The sequence below is a fragment of the Rissa tridactyla genome, chromosome 1 (assembly GCF_028500815.1).
Source record: "Rissa tridactyla isolate bRisTri1 chromosome 1, bRisTri1.patW.cur.20221130, whole genome shotgun sequence".
NCBI classification, from domain to species: domain Eukaryota; kingdom Metazoa; phylum Chordata; class Aves; order Charadriiformes; family Laridae; genus Rissa; species Rissa tridactyla.
Window position 1 is genome coordinate 156,534,115 of NC_071466.1, and position 19,745 is coordinate 156,553,859.

Below are 19,745 nucleotides of genomic sequence, written 5' to 3' on the forward strand. Positions count from 1 at the left end.
CATGGGGCAGAGGGGAGTGTGACAGTGTCTGTACATCAGGGAGAGAGCAGGGAGGCACGTGGTCACAGAGAAGAAGCACTGGGTCAGGGACGATAAGAAAAGCCTGAGAATGGCTGATGTGTTCCACTGACCCCGCTCCTTTCCCAAAACAAGCCTCATTGCTCCTGCCTGCTTCCTTCTCACCGCCCTTCCACTGGTTCTTTGTCACCATCCCCACCCCGTGTCCTCCTGCCTCTGCATGTCCAGAGCTACTTGCTCCTCAAGAGCTGGTTCTTCAGCCCTCCCCGGCACCATGGTGCTGCTGCCTTGCCTGCTTTTGGCAGTCAGATCCCATCCAGGGGCCAAGCATATGAACCCCAGGTTGCTTATTACAAGGTGCTCTGCACCCCACGTTGCACGTTGACACGTCTTGCTGGTTAGGAGCTGAGGTCCCTTCAGGTGTCCATGTGTTGCTGCGAATAACCAGCTTGCTTCTGAAGTTTTTTGGGGGATTGGGCTTTAAACTTGCTTCATTTATTTATTTACATTCAAGGTTGGTATTGCATTTTTTGTTTCTAAACTGCATTTAATAAGACTGTCATATAAAAGCGCTCCAAGTTTCTGGGAAGAATACTTATTAAAAGTGGTTTTGTAATTCTCTTACAGTGTGTGGTCTTCGGCTTTTCTGAACTTTTTCTGCGCTGCATTCAAGTATAGTTTAGTGCAGCTGGAAAGAGAAAAGCTGGCAATGAGCAGATCAGACAGAGAGGGAGACGGAGCTGTTTTATGCTGCTTTTTTGCAACAGACTAAGTAGGTTTTCCCCACCTGCTTAAGGAGTGCCCACAGCAGACTGACTCAGAAACACACCTTGTTCTGAGAGAAATCACAGCAGCAAAAGAACATTGTTTGTGGCAGTGGAGAAAGTGCTGATTAAAACGGCCAGCTTTGCTTTGCACACTTAAGGTCACAACTTGTTTCCTTTCCGAAATACCTTAAGTTTGTTGCAGTAACCAAGGCTGGTGAAGGGAAGGTCCCAACGGAGTACCAAGACCAACCTGCTTCCTCGTTCTTTGCCCTCGCATCGTTGGGCAACTTTCTTCTATGTCATGTCAAGCGAGAACTTCCTCATCCAATGCAGCAGCGCTGGACTCACCCTGAACAAAGCAAGTTCTCCTCCCCTCATCACGCACCAGGTGAGGCAGCCTCGCCCCCCCCATCCCTTACGGGAATACCCCACCGTGTCCTTTGCCACGGTGATTAAGGGTTTTGTCGTTTGCAGACACCTCCTGAAATACACCGTGTGTGTGTTTTTCTACGGCCACTTTGGATAAAGTTACCACTGCAGCTGGTAACTGCGATAAAACTCGCCACGTGACAACCAAAGAAACAGCAAACTGAGGAGCAAGCAAATTGTTCGTTCTCAGACGCCAGGGTGGCTATGTGTACTGTCGCTTCACTGCACAAACACAGAATAACGACTTTAACTGGAACAGTTGTCTCTCGGTAGTTGTTGTATTACCTGTAGTTGTTCCTGGAAGAGCTTGCAGGCCCTCCCATTAATACACATCTTCCTGGGTGTGCTTTTGAACCAGATGAATAAAGGAAAACAAAACTTTTCATGAGAGCGCCTCTCAGTGTGAACTATTTCCAGAAACCCTGAAATCATAATTTGCTAAGTTACTGGTGTTTTTTACCACTATTAAACTTCACATTGGCTTTTTAGAGGACTGATGTGTCCGTGGCCACATTCTGAGATCCTGAAATAGGGGATGTGTTGGAAAACAGAGTACCAAAACAGGTCAGAACTGCGTGCACTAAGTAGGTCAGGGTTTGGTCTGAGAACCTGGTATTTCTTAAAGATGCCCTTTACGTTTCCTATATTTCTCTACTCCATTCAGTCTCACAGCCCGTGTGCTGGATTTATTTGTTTTACATTTCTTTGCTGTCCAATTTGCTGCCAAATCATCATCTCGTGTTGCTGTCTTATATAAATGTTAACATTAGCTAGCTTCACAGTAACAGCCTGGAAAGGAAACATTTACTTCCGAGCTTCCCCCTGCCAAACATACAGCAATGGTTTTTTGTGGCTACTGGTGGTTAAAGGCATGGGACGTAAAATTATAATGCTGCACGCACAGTTGGTCTATTACAATTATGATCATAGTAACATGCACTTCAACATATTTATTGTTTCACTTGTAATTTGGCGCATTTGGTGTGGAGGACACGACTCTCCCATTCCCTTATACAACATAACTTCTGCAGGTCCTTGAGACTCTGCCTGCTAGCAAGAAAAAAACTCTGAAACTCTGCTTTTTTTTTGTCCTTGATGACATACAATGAATGCAGCAGTGTTACTTTTGTGTTCTGAAAGAAAGGGTGATGGCACAGAATGGAACAGTGACACAGACATATGCAGAGAGCTTGACAAGAAATAAACCCATTGCAAACACCAGCTCCACAGCATGAAGAACACTAAACTTCATGAAACCACACATTCCTCGTCCCTCAGATCCCTCAGGAAGAAACGTCACTGCGCCTCCACTGTCGCACTCAACCCATGGCATGTTGGTTTGTGCACTGATAAGGTGAGAAGAACGTTCTTCAAAAACTGCAGCAAACAAATGCTATTTCATTGGCTTTCTATGACCCTTAGTTGGGTCTTCAGCTACTTTTATTGAATCCACATGAGAAGAATTAAGTTAAAACCAAAGCCGGCAATCTCCTCCAGCAGGCCCCATAGGTAGAAGCAGGCAGGACCCGGCTGCTGTTGCCAGGTCAGGAGGCAGCCACCAGCCCAGGCCCGGGGTGGGTGGGGTGGGCAGGAGGTGGCAGCGCTGGTGCTCCACCACACCCGCCCCGACTACGGTCTAAGTTGGAAGAGACCTTTAAGATCATTGAGTCCAACCATCAACCCAGCACTGCCAGAACCACCACATCTACCTGTCTTCTAAATACCTCCAGGGATGGCAATTCCACCACTTCCCTGGGCAGCCTGTTCCAATGCTTGACAACCCTTTCAGTGAAGAAATTTTTCCTAACATCCATTCTAAACCTCCCCTGGTGCAACTTGAGGCCGTTTCCTCTTCTCCTGTTGCCTGTTTGTTGGGAGAAGAGACCGACCCCCACTTCTCTACAACGTCCTTTCAGGTAGTCGTAGAGAGCCATAAGGTCTCCCCTCAGGCTCCTTTTCTCCAGGCCGACCAACCCCAGCTCTGTCAGCCGCTCCTCACAGGACTTGTTCTCCAGACCCTTCACCAGCTCCATTGCCCTCCTCCGCACTCGCTCCAGCACCTCAGTGTCTGCGGGTTCCTCAGCGGTGCCAGCCGCGGAGGGGGCTCCGCCACACACCGCTGCCGGCGCCCCCCCTCGCTCCGGCCGAGCCCCCCCGCTCCCTGGCAGCGACCCCTCACCAGGGCCGACGCTGTTTGCGGGAGCTCCCCGCTCAGGGCCAAACGCCCCGGCGGACGGTCCCCATCCCTCAGCACCCGGGCCGGGGGTGCGGGTACCCCAACTGCGCCTGCGCGGGCGGCAGTGTCCCCCCGACAACAAAGTCCGGCCTTCGGGCGCCTTCGGCAACGCTCGGTCCTTTCCGCCGCCGCCGCCGTTACATAAGGGGGAGCCGGCGCGCGCCGCCGCCCGCCTTTCGCTCCGCCCGTGTCCTCGCGGCACCCTGCCCCTCCCCCACCCCCGTACACCGCGTGACGCTGCTCCGGGCGGGGGGGGAGGGAGGCAGGGCTAGCGCGTGCCTCCCCGCGCCCCGCCTCCCGCGAGGCGGCGGTGGGGGGGGAGGATGGTGGGGAGGGGCGGGGCGGGCGGTGGCACGTGCGCGCCCCTCCCCGCGCCCAATGGCAGCCCGCTCCCCCCCCCCCACCCCCGAGCGCACGCTCAGTTCCGGGCGCGAGGGGGGGAGCGGGGGCGGGGGCGGGGGCGGGAGGGGAGGTCTCCGCGTGGCGCAGGCGCGGCGGTGCCCGTGGCGGCGCGCGGGGAGGGCGTGGCGTGGCGGGGGGGGCGGTTCCCCCCTTCTCCTCCTCCCCCCGCCTCCGCGGGGGCCGGGTGACGCACGTGCGCGCGCCCCCGCGCACTGTTGTCCGCTCGCTCCCGCGCCGCCTGCCCCTGCGTGCCGTGCCGTGCCTGCCGGCGGCGGCGGGGCGCGCGCGCGGCGTGTGGGGCTGGCACGCGCGCTGTTGTTATTGGTGCCGGCGGAGGGAGGAGGGGGGGAGCGGGCGGGCGCCTCAGTCAGTCAGTGAGTTCTTTAAAGATGGCCGGAGCGGCGGCGGCCGCCGCGACCCCCGTGTACTGCGTGTGCCGGGAGCCCTACGACGTGAGCCGCTTCATGATCGAGTGCGACATCTGCAAGGACTGGTTCCACGGCAGGTAGGCACTGGGAGACGCGCCGGGCCGCCGGGCGTCGGGGGGGAGGGACGGCCGGGTCGGCCGGTCACCGGGCACAGGCGGTGGCAGTCAGCTCCCCCCCTCCCGGTAACGTCCGGGGGGACAATGGCTGCGCGGCGGCGGCACGGCGGGGGGGGAACGGGCTCCTGTCCGCTCCGGCTCCCCCCCGCGGCGGTGGCAGCCGGCGAGGGCTGCCGTCCGCGGGCACATGGGTCCCGGCTTATGAGGGGGCGGCCGGGCCGGGCCAGGCGGGGGGAGGCCGGTTATGAAAGAGCAACAGATGCGGGGGCCGGCGCCACCCTAAAGTTGAGCCGGCTTCGGGCAGGCGCCGTGTCCGTCCGTCCCCCCCGCCTCCCCTCGCCCCGCTCCCCCAGGGGGTCTCTCCCGGGACAGGGCGGTCTCTTCGCGGAGGGGGCACCGCGCCGGCTGCCGGGCTCTCCTCCGGCGGAGCCCGGGCTCCTGGCTGGCTCTGCCTGTTCTGTCCGGGGCGGGGGGCGGCGGAGGGTCGCCCCCGCTCTTTTCGCCGCTTTGACGTTTCCAGCCCGGTCCCGAGCGGTCGCCGCCGACTCGCGTGTGAATAATAAAGGCCCAGCGGCAGCCTGCCGGCTGCGGGCGGGAGGAGGAGGCGGCGGCGGTGGTGGAGGTGGTGGTGGGATTCACGGGCAGTTAGACAAAGGAGCAAGTTGGGGGGGCCCCCGGTTCGAGCGGCTCGGCCGGGCTGGGGGTGGCGGGGCTCCGAGCTGCCGCCCCCTCCTTACCCCCTCATTATGCCGGGGAGCCCCGGCGCCGGCGTGCGGGCCGTGGGGCTGGCGGAGGTGTCGGAAGTGCGGTGTGATTGACAGCAGGACATTTAAATACCCCCCGTGCTAACAAAAACAGGCTCCCGGCCAGGCGGACGCCTCGCCCTCTGCCGGCGAGGGGCGGCGGAGCCCGGTCGGGCCGAGCGGGGTCGGTCGCCCGGCAGAGCCCCCGGTCCGGCAGTGGTGTTTCCCCCCCACTGCCCCGGATCCCGAGGTTGCCCCAAAAGCCGTGACCGCCCCTCGCCGTCGCTGCCGGCCGCCGAACAAAGCGGTGCGGCGGGGAGGGAGGGAAGGAGGGGAGGGAAGGAGGGAGGGGGGGCTTCCCGTCGGGTAGAGGTGTCGTGCGGCAGCGCGCCGGCGGTCCGGCCGCTTCTGCCTTTCATCTGCTGCCCTCAGCGCTCCCAGCAGAGAAACGATGGTTGTGTGGGATTTTTTTGTTGTTGTTGTTTCTCTTCCGCCCCCCCCCCCTTATTTATTTTTGTCTTGCTTCCCCTCCACGGCAAAACAAAAACGCTGGCTAAAAGTAGGTTGCTTGTCTAGGTGTTACTTAACAGCAATTATTACACATGGGGTGGTTTCTTGCCACGTTTTAGGATGAAAGGAAGGCTTTCAATATTTCAGATGTTGACTTGTATGTACGTTGTGTTGATGTGCTCTTTGTATGTGGGTTTCCCTCGGCTCAAACCACAGTATAATAGGAACTATGAAAAGGGCTTTGTAAACTCTAAATGCCGGCAAAGCAGAATTGTCCTACCTTTAAAAACAACCCCTCATTTAATATTTTTAACTAGACTGCTGCTACTCTTGCCAGTACTGTTGTTTGAAGCTAGACGCACAACAGCTTTTTTGGATTACGGTAGTTTAATACAAGTTCGTCAAAACTTGTTCACTGCTAGTGGGAAAGGTACAGACATCGCCTGAAGGTCTTTTGTACGGTTACAGGTTCTCTGTCTTGCAAGGATTTTTCTGCATTTGTGTGTTTCTCTTTCAGTCTTTCTTGGCAACTGCTCAGCTTACATGCGGGCTTAACTTAAATGCCAGTCTTGTGCACTGATATTACTAGGGTACAAGTGAAGTAATTTCTGAACTTGTTAAGAGGAGGAAAGTATTGACTGTCTGATACAAATATGGGACAGACCACTCTGTAGCTTTCTTAAATCTTGATCTGTGTAAAGATCCACAGTGGTTCCTGCGCTTGAGCTCTGTCATGCAATTGGTAGAAAAACTGCTAGCACTGAGCTGCTTTGATAGTCTGAAACCATAAGTGTGGAAACTAAGCCAGCAGGAGCTGGCAACAGCCATGTTGCTCTGGGATGTAGTTGCATGCTCACCCAGTCTTGTGATTAAGGGACAGGATCATGGAAGACCGTTGTCGTCTCCCAGCTGTGGTATGTTCTGGGAGTGCCATTTTCCTTGGTCTACGAGTACGTGAAGACTGTTACATAGCTTGTGAAAGAAAATACGCGGTCTCAAATGTTGAAGATTTTGGTGAACTTCTTGGTTCCATGTCTTCTTGATTTTTTTCTTATTTTTTTTTTTAATCTCCACCACCCTATGGAAGGGAATTGATGTGACTTCATGTGAAGAAACTGATAAACCCCATGCTTACTTAAGGCTGTGGTGCACTAGCATGATATGGAGCATGTGTTACACGATTACGGACTCTTTGCTGCCTTCCTATGTATAGTCAAGAGAGTGCCTTAGAAATACGCTGGAGTCAGTACAAAGTCTGTTCTGACAGATTGGCACTAGTCCCTTTAAATTTTATGTGGCCTTTTTTCTGGGTGTTCTTGCACTATTTGTCTTCAAATGATTGTACTTTGGCTTACTATCAAATATTAATATTGTCAAATATGCATTTTATTGCTTCTGGCAAGTATTTGTGGAAAAACAAACATTTTGATACGCCTTACAAGGTTGTGAAGCTACATTCTGGGTTGTAGTTACTCTACGAATGGGCCTAACATCCGGCCGCAATTTTGTGCAATTACCTCTTGCTAAACAAAAGAGCATAACATGTGTGTGTTTGTATGGTGTTCTAGGCTTCATCATGTTCTTGAGAATGGCTTGCAAGAGTGGAGAGACTACAGGGACTGAGATGTGACAAACTGTCAAATCTTTCAGCTGGGCAAATCCATTTATATTTTAGACAATTTATGTATTTTTTTCCCCCCCTTTTTTTTTTTATCTTTAAATGAAAATGTCACATTAACCTGCTTTCCCTTTTCTGGCTTGTCTCGAATATACTCCAGCTAGAATGCCACAGAAAAACTCCTTTGTGCTGCTCTAAGTGTTCAACCTTTTCTTGAATCTGTTCAGTAGCTCTTGACACCTATTTAAGTTCTTGGCTTCATCTTCAAATGATATGTATCGTAGCATGATACTTCTTCTGTCTCTTGTCTCCCTTTGTTTTTTGATCCTCTACCTTAGTTATTAGGTTAACTACATACTGACGTCTTTTCTCGCTTGTGTTTTTTACTGTGATGTATGTAACCTTGTGCACAGAATATATATATATTTTTTTCTTAGCCAATCTTGTAGTCAGCTCTGTTCTTTGAATATGTTTGTGGAATTTGCATTCTGTGGAATCTTATTGTCAGCTTTGAAAATTTTTTCTGCCCGTGATACCTGTACTTGACTAGATTTATGTGCATTGCATAGATGTCACTTATTCTTGTAGACTAGATTTCAGACAGGTCAGAACAAACAAGTTTAAGCCTATAATCCAGTTTTTGTCTGCACAATGTAATGTTGTCTGTAATGCTTCAGGAGTAAATGGTTGTAGAGTTAGCTTTTTAAGGCTGTTTGCTTTGCAAAACTGCGCTGGTACTGTACTGGTTGTAAAGGAGTATGGAGAAGTTAGCCAGTTGAACTGAGAATAAAAAATGCAGGTGCCCCTATGAAGTTTTCTGTGTAGCCTTTTTCCAAGGGGTGTTTTGTTTGTCAGCAAACATACAGTGAGCTTCTAACATGTCTCAATGACAAGCAGGATAAGAAGTTATCAGGTGTGTGAATGTCAGTTGCAGAAGCAGTCTCTGTCTTCTACAATACCTGTAACCTTTCTAATATATTTTTTTAATATTAAAAATATATTTTTTGAAACAAAGTATTTCACCCTTTAAAGCCAGAGCAGTGAGGAATAGGAAGGGAAAGCATCCTTTTTTGTTCAAAATTAGTAATTTTTCCTAAAATTTCATAATGGTGTCAACTTTGTTGAATGATGTCCTTTGTTGAGAAAACAGCTTGTCCAGCTTTGTTCAGCTTGCATCTTTGGTGTTTTGTATAAATTAAACTCAAATTTAGAAGCTGTCAATCCTTTTTCTTTTATAATTTTTTATGTTTACAGAAATCATAATTTCATTTGAGCAGCTTAGAGGGCAATAAAGGAGATACAACACTGGTCTGTATATAGTGTACATATGTACGTACTTCTGTTGCAAAATTAAATCAAATTGATTAGATCTATATGGAATTGTTTTTAAATTGATAGCTCTTGCTCTCAGGATTAATTTTGTGTTCTGTGTAGCCTTCTTGAAAGAATTAACTTTTTTTTCACCCCTTTCCTAGAGCAGTTCATTGATGGTATATAGAACTTTGCCATTAAGTGTTTGATGTTTTTTAGAGCTTTTTCATTATTAAAAAACATTTAATAACATAATTTGAAAAGAAAGGTGATTCATGTACCTTTTGAGGGTGATTAGTTAAATTGCAGATGCCTTGAGGCTTTCTTCTCAAATGAGAAAAAAAAAAAATCAGTGCCAAAATAGCATCTGAGCTGAGTTCATGTAGAACATAGTTTTTCTGATATTGTGTAGATTTGAACACATCTTCATTTGGTCTCTGAAGAAATGTAAAATTTCTCAACCACTCCTTAGTCTGGTCTCAATTTCAAAATCAAGGTTTTCTCTTGCCAGCTGTTAGGTTACATGGTATAGGTCCCTCATAATGCACTGGTTTGTACTCTGAAGGCAGGCTTTCTCCTTAAGAAAAGAAGGAAATGTACATGCTATAGTGACTACTTTTCCTGAATTGGTTCTTTGTTTTGGAGCTTTATACATGAGGTTCTGCATGATGGGCTTCCCCATCTCTTTGCTGCTGAAAAAGGCTGTGCCGCTCACGGCTGCATGCTACTATGATTTCTCTGTTGCTGGGTCAGTGCTTGTCTGATTGTTTGGTAAGTCAACTCGGCTCAGAAAATTGACAAAACCCATTTTTTTGCTGGGTTAGCTTTTTGTTGGGTTACTGAGCTGAACAGGCTCATCAAGGGCTAGGATGAGTCCCAGACTGTTGCAAAACACCAGTTGCTGGAGGAGATGATAGTGGGTGGGAAAGACAGGGGAGTTGCCCATTTTTCTTCCTCGCTGCCCACTTTGGGATCAATGGCTCACCCAGTTTTGTGGAGCCTTGTTTTTGTGTCTCAGTCACCATATGTGATTTTTTGCTTTGAATCTGGTGGCCTCGGCCCAGACCCATCTGCTCATCTAGTGGTGTCTGTAGCAAGCAAGGCATTTCCAGTGCAGCTGCAGCATTGCGACCCCAGAGCATCATCTGTTTGCAGAGACAGGTGAGGCTCCTGCATCTGTCTTAAAGGGACTTAGAGGACAAGGTATGGTGATACTTACATCAAGAAATGTGGAGATTTCAAAGAGAGGTTGTTGCAGATACCTTCTGGTGCAGACCTCCTGTTTACAGAAAATTAAGGCATTGTAATTATAAATGTTCAGGGGCCTGAACTGAATCAACAAATCATTGCCTGGTCACTAGAGTTTTTGTCTGGCACCAGAGGCTCTTGAGCTGACTTTCTGGCTTTTATAATGTATAAGCCTTAAACTCTTCCTTTGGCAACTGAGTGTATATTAGGGAAATGTTTTAGACCTCAAGGGAAAGTTAATGTGTTTGTTAACCTTACTTTTCTTTGGTTTAGCCTTGTTTCCTCAGAGGCAAGATGGAAGTCTCGGCTTAAATCCAGTGGGCTGTGTGTCCTCTGCCAAAGAATTAAGTGACTTCAGGTGACTGCAACTCTTCTAACAATACAAAAGCTGAAACAGTTTTGGTTAAACTGAGAAGAAACTGCTAATAATAAGGATGCCAGTCTAGCACTTGTGTAATTGGATGTCTGTTTCCAATCCTTTTATATTCTTCATTTGACCAAGCCATTTTTTCCTTCTCGGTTCCCATCTGTGAAGTGGGAAGACTTATTAATATATATTAAAGTAGATGTATTCTACCATAATAAGCGCTGTAGAGTAGTAAGTATTCAAATTTCTTCAATTTTTGAAACTGTGTAATTTTGAAACATGTAGAATTACATGTACAACTTTTTTTTTTCTTTACAGTTTTCTTGAAATCTGGCTTTATTTGAAGTATGTATACTTTGAAAGTTAACACTTCTTTCCTTTAGAGCTGTAATTTGGTAATTTTTTTTCATTTGATGTTCTGCAGTAAACCATAGTAGATGTTTTAGAATATGTATTCTGACACAATAACTAGGACAAGGAAAAAAAAAGTATTGTCCAATAAAGATCTGTAAGAGAACTCAAGGGTACATAATTCAGCTTTTTTAATTAGAATTGCAGCTGATTCTAATGAGTTTCTAAACAATTGTTAAATGTTAATAGTTCCAATTTCAAAAGTACAAATTAATTGTTGCCTATTACTTAAAAGATACAAATGCTCAGAATTAGTGATTTAAACACTGCCTTTAATTTTTTGTAATGTTGTAGTTATCTATATCAATATTTTTGGTATCATTGGTTTTGTTTCAGCCATTCTTGACTGTGCAAATGAAGGTTCTGTGAGTCTTTTTGTGTAATTTAACTGGCTAAGAGTGATATGTTTTTTTTCATTAGGTAGTTAACTTATGATGATTTTATATTCCAAAATGTCTTTTGCTGATGCTTATGTAGCACTTTAGTATCTTCCTTTCCTTTTGTTATATTTAATACATGCTTGATTTGACTGAAGAATTAAAATGTTTTCAGAAGGCTCTGTTTTATGACTTCTCTATCTACAAACTATGGAGGTAAGAGAAGTCTGGGTAAGGGGCTGCTATTTGGTACACTTAATTTCTGTATGTGTCTGCTGGATGCTACAGTGCAGAGTGTGAAACATATTCCTGTTTTTTTTTTTTTTAAATTTACTTTGATTTTTTTATAATGCTGAGTTCTCTTAGGGCAACACAATGGAAATAAAATGGATCAAGCCTTACAGTGGAGTATCACTCTGTTAACTGCCAGTGGGCAAAATCATATTAATTTTGTTTTCATTCTTCATTTGTGGTTTTTAGCTTTTTTTTTTCTGTGGACAGTTTTCATATTCATTAGCAAATTTCTTATGCTTAGTGCAGTTTTCTGTGCACTTTCTATATCATTGTTTGAAAGATGATGTGGTATGGTGTCTCCATTCTGTTTACATGGTGGTTTGCACAAGTCAAACATGAACTCATCCTCTTCATCTTAACATTTGTACTTTCCCTAATAATTTTAAAATAAAATAGCATTGTCTCGTAACAGCTCTGAGTAATCCGTAAAGACTTTCAAGTACAATGTGCATGCTTAAAAAACAGAAACATGCTCAAGTTATACATTTGTCTCACTTCTGAAGTATGAAAATTCAATTAACATCATTGCTATTGCTTTATTAGCAATGTAGAAGAGATGCTTTAGTGAAATATACAGCTTTTAAAATAGCTAAGCTATTTTTCACTTGTCAGTCCTTTCTAATGTATTGTAGCATTAGCTCATGAATACATAGAACTAACAATCTATGGAGTATGAATAGTCTTGAGATGTCTGCTATATGGTGGTAATGTGGATTTATGTGGATAGTTACATCTCCTCAGGTCAATTCTGCTTTTGAATGGAATTAATATTTAATACTGTTTTCTCCATTACTTCAGCATTAACTAAAGTAGACTTTAAAACTGGCCTTTCTTTTTGAAAATACTGAGTTCATTGTTGCTCAGGCAGGCGTAAATGCTGATGTTTGCCACAAAAGCAAGAAAGCTTTCTTTAAAAACCTTCCCACATCATTCTGTCTTAAAAGCCAAGTGGAGTGAGGATGACTGTTCTAAATTTTTAATATATTGTGGTATGAAGTCTATTTATTTTCATTTGAAACTGTCAGCTGACATTGCAGCTAGCCTGGGAAATTCATTTCATAAATTTAATTGTGTTTGTTCCATTTACATTAATGCTTTATTCACTTAAAGGCTCTTAAAGCACTATTCATGAAAACGAGTGCAGGGAAAGGTGACTTTCTGAGAAATGAAGTCTTTGATATTGAGGATGGTAGGATTGATCTGATCTGTCATTCTTACCAGTTATCAGGCAGTATTTTCTGAACAGACTGACATTTTCCTTTTGGGATATTGATGTTTGAGGGCCAATAAACAAAGGCCAAATTAGGTAAATGAAGAGCAACCAAAGAAATTGCTGTGTCTTATTGCCCAATAGTACTTGTAAAACTTCTGGTTGGCTTGCCCAAGGTACAGATTTTTAGTTTGTTTCAATAACAAAAATACTTGTATTTTTTCACTAAAAGATTATATCATGCTCTTGACTTGCAAAACTCAGTGTCAAGAGCAAGCAGAAGTGAAATGAGACACTGCAGAGCTCAATGTACGGCTTTCACGGGTACTCATGGGCAGATCTGTGAGCTGCATGGTACAGAGCGGTCTAGGAACAGTACCAAAAGCAAGATAGCCATGTTAATGTGACATTGTGCCCAGGCAAATGTCACCAGGCTACCTCTCAGGGTAGTGTTTTCCCTTTTTGTGCCATAATGGTGTGCTGTGTTGACATGTCACAGCCTCAAGCCCAAACACGCAGGCATTTCTCTGTACTCTATTGCTTATGTAAGATAGGACCAAAAGTGTGTTAACAAAAATGGCCTACACATGTAGTCTGTTAAATCTCATGTTAAGTTCTGACTACAGTATTTGTCGTCCTGGAGGATACGTCAAAGTGATGCAAAGCTGAACAGCAACTTGCTGCCTCTGATGCTGTGCCCTCCTGTGTGAATTGCTAGGACCTCTGGGGACATCATTTTGAATCTCTTAATGCTGCAGTAAAATGAGCTGCTCTGATGTAATGAAGATAGGAGAAGTAGTTTAGAATGCTGCTTTTATTCTTGCTAAGAAAGAATGGGGCATCTGTAGTATTGAGTGATTGAACCAACATCCTTGCCGAGAAGTGAGTGTCTTCGTTAACTGAGTGAAAGCAAATGCCTTAGCTGTAGCTTATCACAGAATGGTAGGGATTGGAAGGGACCTTCGGAGATCATCCAGTCCAACCTCCCTGCCAAAGCAGGTTCACCTAGAGCAGGTTGGACAGGAACACATCCAGGTGGGTTTTGAATGTCTCCAGAGAAGGAGACTCCAGAACTTCTTTAGGCAGTCTGTTCCAATGCTCTGTTACCCTCAAAGTAAAGAACTTTTTTCTTAGGTTGAGATGGAATTTCCTGTGTTCCAGTTTGTGCCTGTTGCCCCTTGTCCTGTTGTTGGGCACCACTGAAAAGAGTCTGGCCCCATACTCTTGACACCTGCTCTTTAGATATTTATAAACATTGGTGAGATCCCCTCTCAGTCTTCTCTTCTCCAGGCTAAATGGACCCAGGTCTCTCAGCCTTTCCTCATAAGAGGGATGCTCCATTCCTTTGATCATCTTTGTAGCCCTCCACTGGACACTCTCCAGTAGTTCCCTGTCCCTCTTGAACTGGGGGGCCCAGAACTGGACACAGTACTCCAGATGTGGCCTCACCAGGGCAGAGTAGAGGGGGAGGATGACCTCCTTGACCTGCTGGCCATGCTCGTTATAATGCACCCCAGCTTCCAGCACAGTCAGCTGGCTTGGGCTTGAAGAAGGAAATCCTTCTTAGTTCAGTAGGAAGGATTTAGGTATAAGCTAGAGTTAGGAGTATCATATGAGTAGATCAGAATTTTCTGAAGTGAAGATGTAACTCTTAAGTGCTTCTGCAAGTTTTACCACTTGGCTTTTATATCTTACTAGTAAGGGCAAATTCTAATTTAATTTTGTTGTTTGGAGTTGGTGTCTTGGCTAGCATCACCAAATCAGAATGTACTGTGCATTCTATTTCCTGACCTTATTTGAGTGTGGAAATAACTTTATCAGCTGATGAAAAAAACACAAACCCTCCACTTTACAGAAGAATAAACCTTTTTACTCCTAATTAATTCTGGTACTGGATACTGAATTGACTTATTACTATAACAGAGATCAAAATCTTGTGTACTGGTGGAAGGAAGGTATTACTGTTGGTGCCAGTGCTTGACTTGTTCATGTGAGGTGCTGTTACCTATTTCTTACGTTTTCTTTGATGCTACAGACAGTCTTGGACAGTGATCTAAGGGAATCACTCTCTAAGGGGAAGTGGACAAGGAAATGAGACAAAATCATGAAAAAGTACTAAAACATGGAAAAACAAAGCTTTAGCCTTTAAGTATGGTCAGATGATCAGTGAAATGATTTTGAGCAAACATCTTGTTTGTCTGGACTCAACTTATATGAAGCACCAGCAAATTTACATCATGTAGTTAAGAGCAGTAAGGAATGCACTGCAATTCACTCTTGGCACATGCGTGCTGAGAATGGAAGTGAATGCATCCCTGCAGTACGTAACATCAGTTCCCAATGCAAACTACAGGGAAAATTCCCAGGGAGTTGCTTGTGGACCATATAGAATGGAGGATGGAAAGAGGACAGGAAAGCAAAGACAATGCAGAAGGAAATGGATAACAGAACAAAGAATACTTGGAGAATATTAACTTGTACTGCAAGAATCTGGAGTTTTAAATTTGAACATTAATTTGGGAGTGAAAAAAGCCTCTGCACTAAAATATCTGCTACAATGGCCAATCACTCTGAAGCAAAGTGTGGAAGATCCATGTTCTAATGCAGTCAGTAGGATAGCTGATACAGATACAGAGTTGAGTTTTTGATTCGATGGAAACTACTTTATGGTGTGCAGAAAATAAGAAATTATGATCAACTTAAATTTAAAATGTAGCTTTCTGTATCTTTCTCTGAATGGGATCTAACCTGAATCAGCTGCATCAAGTCCAGTGTTAATTCTTGCTTTTTCTGAAGATAAATACATAATTTGAGGTTGTCTTATGTAACTCTGTGGTTTGAATTGCTAAAAGTAAAAAATGTCTTTTTAAAGAAAGCTGACTCTGGGTGTATTTAAATTAATGTACTACATATTACATTGTGAGGTTGGGGAATTCTCTTCAAATAACTCGGTTATTTTTTCTTAGTATTTTTAGTTTTACTTAGTTTTGTAGACAGTGATATGTAACAAACAAACTGATAAATAAACTTTTCTTCTGTAATTGAATTGTAAGAAAATGGCTTAACAGTTTGCATTCAGTGAATTATTGAACTCATTAAAGGCTTTTTAGAAATCACTGACCCCTAAATCTTTATGTAGGAAACACTCATGGTAAAGGATTGGTCTCATGTGAAGTATTTACTACTTTTTGGTAGTTAGTAAAGAAAAACCTTCCTTTTTGGTGCTTTCAGATTATGTTAGTAGAGGTCGTAAAGAAAAGCAAGACATTACTGTCACCTTCAAACCAGAAAAGCAACAACTGTTAAGTTTTGCTTGTACTCCAAAAAGTCTGGCAGGTGTGAGTCAGGTTTTATGCAAATTTAATGTCCTCACCAGTTTCTGAAATATTTAGAGAAATGGACAGTTCTGCTGTTTTTTAAAGAAAACCAGATGTGTTTGTAGTTAGGAAATAGGCAGTTATGTTCCTGCAGGAAGCACTATTAAATCAGAAGACTAAGAAAAAGTATTAGTATGTCTTAATACCTGCAAAAAGTTGTGCTGTAATGTGTGCTCACTGTATGTATTTATTCACTAATGTCAGGAGCAGGGACCAGAACTCAAGATAATCTTGTCAATGTCTGAGTGCCCTAACCAGAAGATTATGTTTGGGTCATGTTATGTTCTGTTCTGGTTCCATAATTCTTGGATTCTTTTCTGCAGAGTAAGAGGTCATGAGTGGAGGAGATAGAGAGTATCTTTACATAAAATGTAACCTGGAGATGAACATTCCCTTGAGGCGTGTGGGCTTGAACTCCCGCAACCTGCATAAGCACTTCTGCCGTCTCGCTTCAAAAAAGAAAATTTCTCCCTTCCTCGGTCCCAAGGTAGAACTATTTTTTAGTGCCTCGTACTTTGAAAGCATGGCAGCTGTGCTTGGCTTCTGGCTTAGATGACAGGGAACATGGCATGTGCTGGCTGGGCACACAGGGCAAGCAGAATAGATGGTGCTTTTGGAATTTTCAGGTCAAGTGATGAGGTGCCAAGTAAGTATAGATACCTCTGTGGTTAGCTGTTTTCTGATTTAGGGGCCATCATCCTTATTTGGATATTGCCCTAATACCTTTATATAGATGTATCTTTTTTTGTGTGTTTTTGCAATTTCTCCCTCATTCTCCTCTACTCTGGATTTGAAAGTAGTTGTTCCTTACATCTATTCATTCCAAGTCTGCATCCTGTTGTACTTGCTATTTTAACTAATCCAGTTAGTATCAATTGTTGTGGAACAAAAGTCCGCTGGTAGTCTTACTTTTGGTTTAAACCAGATCTATAACAGTGTAGTGATAGATCCAGATTAATCTAGAAAACTTTGATTTAAAAAATAAATTTCACAGAATCACAGAACTATTGAGGTTGGAAAGGATCTCTTAAGATCACTTAATCTAGGTGACCCTGCTCAAGCAGGGTCATCTAGAGCAGGCTGCTCAGAACTGTGTCTGGTTGGGTTTTGAGTATCTCCACAAATGGAGACTCGGCAGCCTCTTGCAATGTTTGACCACTCTAGCAGCTAAAAAATAAATAAATATGTAATTCTTTTTCTTTATGTTCAAATGGAATTTCATATGCTTTAATCAGTGGCCATTGTCTTTTGTCCTGTCACTGGGCACAACTGAGCAAAGTCTGTCACCTTTCCCCTCCCATCAGGGGAATTTATACGCATTGAGACTTCCACACATTGATAAGATCCCCCTCTGCTTTCTCTGCTTCAGGCTGAAGGTGCGTGGCTCTTTCAGCCTCTCCTCATTTGAAGATGCTTTAGTCCCTTAATCATCTTAGTGTCACTTAGCAGGACTAGCTCCAGTATGTCCATATGTCTTCTACTGCAGATGCCAGAACTTGGACCCAGCACTCCAGGTGTGGCTTCACCAGTGCTGAGTAGAGGGGAAAGATCACCTCCCTTGACCTTTTGGCGTCGCTTTTCCTAGTGCAGGCTAGGAGGCTGTTGGCCGCCTTTGCCACGAGGTTGCATTGCTTGTCATGATCAGCTTGCTGTTCACCAGGGCTACAAGGTCCTTCTCTTGCAGAGCTGCATTCCAGCTGGTTGGCCTCCAGCGTGTAATGGTGCAGATTACCCTTGCAGACAAGCCCTGTAACCTGTAATAATGTGTACTTTCAATCTTGAATTGCAAAGACATAATTTACTTAACTTATATCAAAACATTTTCATATAATCACTTCTTGTAGTATTGACACACAAAATAAAACGCTTGGATGTGTTGCTCTTTGGCAGACTTCCTGTCTTCTCTCATAAAAACAATTAAGCAAAATATGAGTCAGAAATTTTCTCCTGAAAAATTAATTTTGTGTTTTTCCACAGTAAGTGAACCATAATGCCCCTGTAATTTTTACAGGAATGGTAAATGTCTGTACTCATTTCCAGGGGACCTTTTGCAGTAGGTCCTCTGCTTCCTGCTTCCTACTTTTCTTGTGCATTTCTTTGAGCATTCTTGTTCGAATATTATTGGTGTTTTGCCCACTATGAAGAAGGCATTGTAAGAGCTGTATACACGTACACTAGAGTGATACACAGATGAAATCTGTTTTTTCCCCATCTAAAAGCTGTGGAGCTGAGTAGCACAGGCTGTGAAGTAAAGATTACCTCTAAAAATGTTTGTGTGTAAAATGTAGAATAAAAGATATGGATTTATGCTTTTGAAAATAATTTAGATGGCTCTAAATAGCTTATGATAGAGCAAAACTGGTCTCCCTAACCTGGATCTGAACTTCTTAGAGTTTTAGATTAAAATCGGTATGTCAAGTTATATCCAGAATAAAAATAATTGATGCAGATAAAATTCAGTCTTAGTGCTGATGTAACTCAACCCCCAAACACTATTTAGCTTTGTTCTGCACTATTTGAAGTTTTCACATGGTCTGAAAATTCCTGAGCTTCATTAATTCTATCTGAAGAGAACTGAACAGTTAGAGTTCTGTAGATGGAATAATATGTAGAAGTAACTTCTTGATATGTTACGGACTGCATGGATGCAGTTTTTGGCCAGCATGACCCTCTGGACCTCTATAAGCAGCTGAGAATCCAATAAAGATCTCTACATTATGGGCATTATCTAGTTGATTGAAGGAGCTTATTCTACTTACTGCTCTGCCAGCCAGCCAATGTAACATCTGATATTTAAACTCATTATCTGTGTATCTGAAACAGTTTGCTTGTATCATAGCTTAAATAGAAGTTAATGTAATCAGCTACTCCATCTGTGTTTGAAATGAGGATGGTGAGCTAGAGATGAGCTAGTTTGCTCTCAGAGTTCTTCAAAAATAAAGTGTCTGTCTCTACTTGCTATTGACTGCGAGTCTATTTGCCTTATAAAAGTAAAGTATTTCAAAGCTGTAAGAGCCATCACGTATAATTTTATGTTGTTGTTAGATGCAGAAATTATTCTGCTTACTTAAAAGCTTATTAAAAAGTTCTTAGTAATGCCTGAAAAATACTGTAGGCTGGAGGGGGAATAACACAGTTGAGAAGCAGAGGAGTTTAAAAATATCTTTGCGGGTTTTTTTCCTTGAAGGAGGAGAACTATTTAATGAGCTGAATTTTGAAGGCAATAAAAGTTTCATTTTCGGTACAGCTGCAGAGACTTTGAATGCTACTGTGAGTTACTGTGAGCTACTTAGTAGGAGGCTCCAGGAGGTCTTTAAAACCAATCTAGTTCAGAAATTACTAAACCAGCTAGGTGCTAATACTGTATTCGGTGTAAGGAGCCAGTTTAAAGGTGCGTAAAGCAGCCTGAAGCCAAGTTTGCTTTTACTGCAGTCTGTAAAGGCAGCAAATCAGTCATAGAGTAACCTAGGAATAAGGAATTTGCAGCAATGGAGTCTTAAGGTTGCACTAATACTGCTTACTGGTGCTAGAACGTGGGAGACAGGAAAGGATATTTATTGCCTAATGTTAACAGAAAGTCATATTTTCAAATCATGCCTGATGTCATTTTCCAGTGAAGGGGCACAGTTTAAAAACAGTCATTAGCTTCCTAATCAATTCTCTCAGGCTAGGAAGCCATTGTGGGTTTGTTACTGTTCATCTCCAAACTTTTTTTTATCACTGCGCTTGAGAACAAGACAGATCTGATGGTGCCTACTGACAGCATTACTGAGGATGTCGAAAGCTTTACAGGCTGTGTGTTGCATAAAACAGTGCAGTACTGATAGTACTTGTCATGCTTCATGGTCTTTTTAAACAGCTCATCTTTATTAGGCAACCTGAT

The 19,745-nt window shown here is 44.1% G+C and overlaps 1 protein-coding gene across 2 annotated transcripts in view; it reads left to right on the forward strand.

The window, feature by feature from the left end:
- The first annotated feature begins 4,100 nt into the window (after window positions 1-4,100).
- The window catches only part of KDM7A (lysine demethylase 7A), a 72,566-nt gene continuing 56,921 nt past the window's right edge, over window positions 4,101-19,745 (forward strand). For both annotated transcript variants that reach the window (XM_054188771.1, XM_054188772.1), the window contains exon 1: window positions 4,101-4,357. In XM_054188771.1, the coding sequence (XP_054044746.1) occupies window positions 4,242-4,357 (116 nt within the window). In that variant the 5' untranslated portion in view covers window positions 4,101-4,241. The remainder of the gene's footprint in view (window positions 4,358-19,745) is intronic.